Source organism: Henckelia pumila, unplaced genomic scaffold (assembly GCF_033568475.1).
Source record: "Henckelia pumila isolate YLH828 unplaced genomic scaffold, ASM3356847v2 CTG_461:::fragment_3, whole genome shotgun sequence".
NCBI classification, from domain to species: Eukaryota; Viridiplantae; Streptophyta; class Magnoliopsida; order Lamiales; family Gesneriaceae; genus Henckelia; species Henckelia pumila.
Window position 1 is genome coordinate 3603343 of NW_027331831.1, and position 10045 is coordinate 3613387.

The following is a 10045-nucleotide window of genomic DNA, read 5'->3' on the forward strand; positions in this document are numbered from 1 at the left end:
TTGCATTAGTACGGGATTTATTCAGTGCGCACCGAAGGTAGCGGCTGCGGTTCCCAAGTAAAAAAAAAAAAAAACAAGAAATGCTGAAAAGAGTATAATTCGAACACAAAGCTTTGTCAAATATATCATGAGAAAAAGTATTAAGGACATATTTCGTATAGATATTCTCTTGTGGTTAATGTTGTTGCTGTAAATTAATCAATTTAAAATAAGCCCCGTGTTTACTCTCCATAAGGCTAGAATGAGTCCCTCGCTCTATAACCTTCCCATCTTGCAACACACATATTGTATCAGCATTCTTGATGGTCGACAATCTATGTGCCACAACAACTGTGGTCCTGTTCTTCATCAATCTATCCAAAGCATGTTGAACCACACGTTCCGATTCGACGTCAAGGGCACTAGTAGCTTCATCCAAGAGCAAGATTGAAGGGTCCTTCAGAATAGCTCTTGCAATGGCTACTCTTTGTTTCTGGCCGCCGGAGAGTTGAACGCCTCGTTCCCCAACTCTAGTCGAGTATCCCTCCGGAAGTGCGCTGATGAAGTTATGCGCGTCCGCCAGTTTCGCTGACTCGATCACCTCATCCTCTGATGCTCCCTCTTTGCCATAAAGAATGTTCTCGTAAATGGATGTGGCGAATAGGGCCGGTTCTTGTTGCACCAGGCCGATGTGTTTCCTCAGTGACTTGAGTTTTAGTGTCTTGATGTCTTTCCCTGTATGCAAAAGTAAAATATTTATAACTTGTAATATAAACTAGACTTTAGTTTTAAGTACTCAAGACTTGCTAGAAAGTGAGTTAACTTACCATCAATCAAGATTTTGCCTGACGTGGGATCATAGAACCTTAGAATGAGTGATATCACAGAACTTTTCCCGGAACCACTTTGGCCTACAAGTGCCATGCTTTTTCCAGAGTGCACCGTAAGGTTAAAGTCCTTGAAGATCAGAACATCTGGTCTCGAGGGGTAGCTAAACTCGACGTCGTGGAGCTCGATAGTACCATCCACCACATAAACATCTTCTCCAACATCGTTTACAATCTCTGTCTTTCGATCGAGTACTTCAAATATTGATTCCAGCATTTGGTTTCCCTTGAGAATGTCTGGTGCCATAGCTAGCGTCTCTCCCATCGATAAGGCGGTTATGATCATTACCATGAATGTCTTCATGACCGATTTAAAGCTTGCAAGCTCCTTCTCCATGAGGATAGAACCATACCTAGGAAAAAGTTGTAGCTTGGTTATATTGTTTGATATGTTATAAGTATCATCATCCACATACACAGACTATCCATAACAAGGACATTTAACATACCACAAGGCAAGACCATAAGACGAGAAGATGAAAAATTGCGAAACACCATAAAATATCCCAGCAGCCTGACCCCGTCGGAATGAATGTTTAGATGGTTCAAGAAGCTCGCCCTGGTAAAGATCTAGCACCTTCTCCTCCGCGCAAAATGCTGCGACCGTACGTATGTTACTCACAGCTTCACCAGCAAGCATGTTTGCTTTTAGATACGCTTTGCTCAAGTCACCGCCGAAGCCTTTCATGAAAATTCTCTGAAATAAAATACCAAAATAGGAGGATAATTTTCATTTTCACTATACCAAAGGGTCATATATAGGCTTTCACAGCTCAGCCAAACAGAATATACTGTATGTTGAGTAGAAATCATATCTACCTCGCTAATATGACCGCTGATAACTAGAGGATACATTGCTATGATGACGAGTGTGAGTCTCCAGTTCAAGATGAAGGCAATGATGAACGAAGTCACGACTAAACCGACATTCTGTAAAAGGATAGTGGATCGATCAACCACTACAGTTTGCAACAATGTAGCCTCACTCTCTAGCCGGGATGCAAGCATCGTGCTCGTGTTGTCCACATCATCAAACCATCCCATCTCATTTCTCAACATAGCTGCCAAGAAATAAACAAGTAAACTAAGTTATGGAGATGTAGCCAAAATATATTAGCAGGGGACAACATCATATCAAACTGTTTATTAAGCATGAAATACAGTTAGTTTTCAGTTCAATGGAATGACTATTAACATAGCTGTTATCGTGATGATGAACATACTCTTGAACATTTTTTTTCTGAGGCGAAGAGTAAGGCGTTCTCCCATGATCCCGAAACAGAGATATGTGAGGCCATGAACAATGAGGGTTATTACACCACCTCCACAGAAGAGCAATGAGATTTTCTTGACTTCACGACGTGTTGTGTCCCAGTCCATGTAATATGATACTAGAGCTTGAGTGACTCCGATAGCAAAAAGTGGCATCTGCGCTCCGACTATGAAAGCACCTATTGTTCCAAGTACGCCATAGAACCAATCGGGGCGAGCCATGGAATATAACCTACTTAAAGAAATACTTGTTGCTTTGGCATTCTCATCACCACCATATTTGCTTACAGACTTCTCCGAATGAAAACTTGAGCCTAGACTTCTTGTTGTCTTTTGAGATGATTCCCGTGACAATCTGATGCTCGCACCTCGTGAGTGCCTAATGAGAAAACAGGAAAAAAAATGAACATAAAGGAAATTAAAACAGTAGGATCAAATGCTTTTTGTTGCACCGAAATTTATATTTGATGGTAACGGTGTAATTAAAATTTTTGATAACTGTATAGCAATATTTTTTGTCATATATATGTCGATCGTTGTGCCAGATACGTTGCCACACAGATGAATAAGGGCAGTTACTGCTCTGCTTCCACAAAAACATTAATGAATATTCATTCATCCAGAGATTGATAACAAGAACAATATTAATGCAACATATTCGTTAACACTCATCGAGTAAGTGAAAGTCTAACCTGATAGGTCTTACTGTTGCAGCGCGGCCTGATGGAAGGCGAGCTAATGGAGCGTTTTCGTGAAGCTGAATGAGTGAAGAGTATGCACTACCTGGTCTTGACATGAGGTCTTCATGGCTTCCGGTTTCTACTATAGCACCGTCTTGTACGACAGCTATGATATCAGCGTTCCTGATAGTTGACAGGCGATGAGCCACCACGATTGTCGTCCTTCCAACCATCACATGGTCAAGAGCCTCCTGCACGCTCTTTTCTGAATCAGCATCAAGTGAGCTAGTAGCTTCATCCAACAACAAGACTGATGGATTTTTTACTATGGCACGCGCTATTGCAATTCTTTGTTTTTGTCCACCAGATAGTTGTATTCCTCTCTCGCCAACCTAAAACATCATCTTTAGTAAAGCATAACCAATCAACGGCCTAAAAAAATGTTTTGAGTAAGGTAAAGTAGTACCTGTGTTTGAAATCTATCTGGAAGGTTGTTGATGAACTTAATGGCATCTGCAAGCTTTGCTGCACTAGTGATCTCTTCAATGGTAGCATCGTTTTTCCCGTAGAGAATATTGTCTCTTATCGTCGTGGCAAAAAGAGCCGGTTCTTGATTCACCAAACCAATCTGCTGTCTTAACCACTTTAGATCCAACTCCCTAATGTCATTTCCATCTAATAGTATGTTCCCTTGTCGGGGCTCGTAGAAGCGTTCTATCAGAGATATGACCGTGCTTTTACCGGATCCGCTTCCTCCCACGAGGGCTACAATCTTTCCTGCTGGAAAATCCAAACAGAGCTTGTCGAAAATCAGCACATCGGGCCTGGATGGATAGCTGAATGTGACGTTCTTGAATTGGATGTGGCCTTCTACTTTGTGCAGTTTCCTTCCATTCTCAGAGCTGCTTTTACTCATTGTGTTCCTCTCAATCATCTGGAAAATAGAATAAGCCGACGCCTTGGCTCTAATAAAGGATGTGACATTAGGTGCTGCTTGCCCGAGTGATCTAAATATTAACACACAAGAATTTTAGTTTTCTTGCATGATTATAATACAATGTTATTATATAGCTTAAGCATGTATTCTCATTTCATTATATGACTAAACATCAAACTCTAAGTATGAGAATCGAAAATCTTACAAGCCAGCTATAACAACATTGATCATAGTGGTGAAAGACTCTCCTCCATCCGCGATATTTTTATGAACCACCGTGCTAGTGAACCAAACAAGGAGCGACCACGATAGGAATAGGACACAATGCAACGTCCCGAGTCCAAGTCCCTTGGCCAGCCCCGCTTTCTTCCCATATTTGTAAGTGTTCAGCAGAGACATTGAGTATGATTTAACCGCTCTATCTTCGCCAACAAATGCTTGCACTGTTCGGACATTGCCAATTGCCTGCATGCAAAATTGCATCAAAGGGACTTATTAATATTGCACATGTATCTCTTCTCCTAGCTAGGACATTAACATGCATGTGTACCATGCAACTGGTGCATGGCGTTACGCCATTACCACGTGTTTTATAGAATACGACGTGAGTTATATGATCAACTTTCATGTACCAAACATGATCATTCAGCAGTAACACAAAAGTTTGAATTGTATAATTTGTAATGTATAACAAACCTCTTCAGCAATTTCTCCAGCTTTGACATATGATTTTCGGGCGCTAGCGATAAGGCCAGTTGCAACATAAGCATAGAGTCCACCAGCAAATGCAGTCATCGGCACTATCGAAAGTGTTACCAAACTGATTTGCCAAACGCTGTGGAAACCAATCGCAAATCCTGCGATGAAACGGCTGAAATAATGCAAAAAGTTCCCCACCTGCATTCATTTGTCATTTTACTAAATCAGCAATAATCATTCTTGATTTATATATTAACTCATGATTTTTTTTTTAAATGATGATGAATATGAATCCCAATAGCGACTAGAGTTAATCATTATTCGAGAACTAATGATGGAGTAAAAATGAGTATATTAGAGTCTCGATTGAATTTTAGACCACGTAGGTGCACAGAATTGGTCCGATATATATTTGTATATATTCTATACGGAAGATTGTCCTGCAAAGATAAAAGTATGAATTTTACGGTAGATGAGATTCTAGTATATGGGTAATACCCAAACCATGCATCCAACGGTTCGTATTTTTAAACATAGGCGTAATTAATTATATATTGTTGACGTGACAAATCATGAGACATTAGATCTATCATTGGGGTATTATCCATGTGGTAGGTTGAAATCTACCGAAATTTACATGCACTTGTGGAAATATTGAATCAAGCATTTAATTAAGCGTGATAAAGCATATACGAACAACCAACAACACAAAGCATAAAATAAATGTAGGGAACATGATTGAAAAATGAAAAGGAAATTTATCTACTTTTTATGTTTAAGAGAATATATCAAACTCATACAGCGATATTTTTTCAATTATTTGAGTTGGCCATTCATGCTTAATTAATATAATACCTATATATTCTACTATCACGTATTTATCGACGGGCCATGAATTATACGTTATGGTGTGACATGACGTGAATTTAAGGATACAAAACCATCAAGCTACTGTTACAGATCGAAGAGCCCGTCTGCCAATTTAATGTGTAAAAATATATTATTCAGAGATTTGAAACAAATTTAAAATCTTTTCATCTAAACACGCGCGGTAAAAAAAATAAAAAAAAATCGGATACAATGAAAATATAATCGATGGATGCAATCAAATCAATTGTGGACCATGTCGAATTCTTGTGTCTGTATTTTACAAGAATTTGTGTTAAAAATTAACGTTTGCAAGTATTTCAACGTCAAAGAACTTGGAGTGACAGGTGTCATCTAATAGACTTCCCGAGCAAATTTTTAGACGAGGCAGATTAATTTGTGGCGGCCCCGGCCCAACTATCTTAATTAATGCATGCATTGGCAAAAGAGTCAACAGTCAAAGTAGCAGAGATTCATGAAAAGATTTAATTATCAATAGTTTAATCAAAACCAGCAGGTATTAAGTAAAAATATGGTACGTATTTAGTACATTAAATTTGTATTAAACCGTCTTTGTTATCTAACATATGACCAAATTACATGTATGTATGCATGTATTCACTTACCTATTATTAATGCGAGCTAGGCCACCCTTCTATGAGTTGTAACTTTTTGACAAGAGGTCTCCAGAATATAGTGACGTACCTATTTTATGTTCTTGTACACTACAATTAGGACCACTTTTCAGCTACTAGAACTCATGATTTATATATACGAAAATAGTTAATCTAAGTTGTTATAAGATCGATGTTCATTTAAGTTATTTTATAAATTATTTTAGAAGCTTATCTTCAATCAACACCAGACAAAAACACCACATATATATTGGAAGGAAAAAAAAAATCAAGAAGAGACAGAGTGACATGAGAGAAGAAGAACTCGAGAAATTTAAGAAAAAAAGTAGAATGCATGGACAAAACTAGAACCACGTAATCAATGAACTCAATGATAAAAACGAGGTAGCTAGCAAAGTTAATTAATGTTACACGTACGTGGGGTCATTGTACGTTGAAAAAGAATATTTCCTCCCATCCCATGTAATAAATTTACATTTTTGTGCACATGCATACAAAATAAAATTAATATATTTATTATTGTAATTAACGTTTATCAGATATCGAGTACTACGAACCTTTTCAGAAATAGCATCTTGGACAACAATAATATCAGTTGTAATGGCAGAAATGACCTCTCCAGTGGAAGCTTCAGTGTCAAAAAGGCTGATATCTTGATTTAGCATGGATCTTACATATGCCATTCTCATTTTGGCTGCTTGTCTCTCCCCTGAATGCATCCAAAATGCCACCTCTGCAACATATATATAAGAATATGCTAATTACTTTATTTGTAACATATATTTTTTAAAAAAAAATAAAGGAATTAAAATGTTTGTATTAAAGGGATCGGACAGATTAATTCGTTCGATTCCGATCCCCGCATGATTATCGTTGAGTAAAAATGTAATTATGTATAATAAGACTTGTATAATTATTAGTTACCTGTCCAAGATGAAAACAGTATGGCTATGCTCAGATATACAAAATCCAAGGCAAACTGCAAATTGAATCAGCAAATATATATAAATCACCCAATTTTATATTGTCCATCATGCATGCAACAAAGTTACAAATGACATCACAACAGATGACGTTAGGGCTAGGTAATTAGGACCCCCCAAATTATTTTTAATTTCACTCTTTTAAATGATCTAATTAGAGCATTCCTTAAATAAGGATAAACGAAAAACAAAAAGAATGTTCTTCTAAAAAAAAAAACTTTTTAAAATGAAGTATGTTCAAAATATAATAATGCATGGAAAATTATAATTTTGGTTCGGTAGTCTTCTATGTTTTTAGATTTCAGTTATAGTCCCTCATGTTCCGATTTTTGACAATTTGTCATTTTTAGTAACACCACACGTACGTCGGTTCCACATCAGCACTGCATTAGTGCAACATCGTAAAAATGACTAAAATTGCCACACACAAAAACAAGGATATAAAGCTAAAACTGAAATCTGAAAACATAGAGGATCGAAATCGCATAGTCATGACAAACATAAAGACTAAATGCATATATGTTTACCCCGCTAACTAAACATGCGGATGGAATGATATATCATGGAAGAAGAGTAGTGTACGTGTAGGCATATACATACCATGCCAACTTGATGGGAAGCCTCTTTGGGGAAAAGGTAAGCCAGTCCGATGATATTGATCACCTTCCCGAAGAAGATGAAGAAGATGGGAACAGAAGCGCCATGGACGCAAGCACCCACTGATCCCACGAACATCAGAAAGTAATCGTACGCATCTGCGAATGCGAAGAGTTTCAAGAATGGAACTTTCTGCTTCTTCTTCCTCCTACTTTTTTCATGTTCGCTGCAGCTGGACTCGTCCAAAGTTGGCGCAGAATGTTGATGGGTCATTTCTAAATCTTTTTTTTTTTTTTTTATTTTAAATCTTTTGTGTGTTGGGATGATATTATTTTATAGAGGAATGGAGATAATATATAGTGATACTTTCTAGTGAATCTTTGCTGGATTTATATAGACTTCAGTACTTTAGGGGGGGAAAAAAAGAAAGAAAAAAAAAAAAGAAAGATCAAGAACTAAGCTATCGGCCGTTTATGACTTTTTCTTGGGTATTATAATGTGAGCTAGGGACACATATATACGTTTTGTAGTTGTATGATGTATCTATGAATGCATGTACGTTATACACACATATATACACACACTCCACGGGTTAATTACTTAATTTCTTCTTTTTTTCTACGTCTGGATTCAAATAATATATTTATTTTATGCTTTCTAAAATGGAATTATGAAGTATAACATATTAAATGAAAGATGGTACGTACAGAAAGTAAGCATTTTGGGGTAATAAATATGTCTTATTAGTATCTTACACACAATATATATACATATAATACAAAGAGTAACATTCCTATGAGACAGGTCAATCTTACCCATATTTATAATAATAAGTAATACTTTTGGCATAAAATGTAATATTTTTTAATGGATAACCCATATAAGAGATCCGTTTCAAAAAAATGACCTTTGAGACCGTTTCATAGGAGTTTTTGCCTAATGCAATTGACCTAATTATAAATTGAACAAATTTGAGGGCTGATAAATATACATAAATTAGTTGGATTTGAACATCCACGTTAACTATCAAATGGCTTTAAATATGTTTTTTGGAAACATTTTGGTTGTTTTTGGATAGAATGGTTGATTTCAAATCTCAATAATACCGTCAATTAGAATTCATTCTATTTTATATAACTAAATATAAATAAGTAAGGTATGAATTTAAAATTTGATCTATTGTTTATAATTTCATTGTTAACAATTAAAATTAAATTATAATCAGAATTCATAACGACGATCGGTATTAATTAATTCAAAAAAACCCGTAGAAATTAAATCATGTTCTAATTCATTTTAATTCCAAGAGTAGAAGATATACAGCATGCACCGCACCGTTGTATATATTGATAAGATGTCAGTATTCATTTAATAGAGGGTAAGGAGGAAGAGTATTATCCATCCAGCCCCCCATTCTTTCTTTGATTGCCAAATTTATGATGCAACTACTTCCCATCATCGGAGCCGTGACATTCGTCTTACCAATGTTTTTACTACAATTTATTCAACGTTACGTATGGAGTATTAATTCTTCATCGTTTTTGTATTAATTCTTCATCGTAAAAACGGAGAAAATACGCTAAAATGACCAAACCTAGAATTAATTCGGTAGAGAAATTAATGAACTCTTGTATAGTTATAATTCAGAATAATTGATAATGTATAGAGTATGATTTAGAAGTTGTCAACGTGACTTGGCAAAAAGGTTATATAGTGTGGAGTGTGGGCGAGAGAGTCAAATATTAGCCCACATGGCATAGACGAGTTGGTAAGGCCTGAGGTGACGTGAGAAGAAATTCTCCAGCGTTGCGGGTTCGATCCTCGTGTGGAGCATATTCCTCATTGAAATATTTGGGGGTATGCTCTGAGGGTTGGACCATGTTGTTCTCTTCCTCAGGTCCCTGCCTACTCGTGCACATCCCTCGATTTAACCCCGCATAAGCCAATAGGTCTTTGACTCATGTGGGATGGGGTCCCCTTCGGAGTCAACCCTTTTGAAGAGAGAGTCAAATATTATCTTAATTAGAGGGAAGGGGACAGATGAATGAAAGGAACGGTTGAGATATATGGTGATTTTTTTTTTTTTCGAAGAAGTGGCTCTCTTTGTGATTTACGTGTATGTGTGTGTCCCATATCTTTTGAATTTCAGTACTCGTTTTTTATGCAGTACTAAAGATTGGGAATAATTTTTTCTACAAATACTCTTTCCACGATTAAAATCTTACGATACCCGACCCATTTTATCTTAAAATCTTTTCTACAATTAAAAATCTTACGACAAAGATCAGTGAAAAGACGGTATTATTTGGTCTGAAAAAGAAAGTGTCGTTATTTCCCTTCTCTATCTCCATTGCGATGAACGAGCAAAGAGGAGTTTGGAGAAGTGAGGATAAACGACATAGTAACAATTATCGTCCAAGATACCAATCATGTTGTCATTCTTTATTTGACAATATATGGGAAAATTGATTTTATCGTCCCGTATGTTTGTCATTTTGCGATTTAAGTT

At 36.6% G+C, this 10045-nt stretch overlaps 1 protein-coding gene across 1 annotated transcript; it reads right to left on the reverse strand.

The window, feature by feature from the left end:
* Positions 1 to 106: 106 nt before the first annotated feature.
* Positions 107 to 8112, reverse strand: LOC140871377 (ABC transporter B family member 2-like). Its single transcript, XM_073273864.1, has 12 exons — positions 7540 to 8112; positions 6881 to 6935; positions 6514 to 6689; positions 4452 to 4652; positions 3961 to 4220; positions 3285 to 3825; positions 2831 to 3210; positions 2090 to 2517; positions 1686 to 1927; positions 1316 to 1563; positions 807 to 1219; positions 107 to 714 (listed from the first exon to the last, which is right to left on the reverse strand). Exons 1-12 carry the CDS (start codon positions 7807 to 7809, stop codon positions 176 to 178), a joined length of 3753 nt encoding a protein of 1250 aa, XP_073129965.1. The 5' UTR covers positions 7810 to 8112; the 3' UTR covers positions 107 to 175.
* Between the last annotated feature and the right edge of the window lie 1933 nt (positions 8113 to 10045).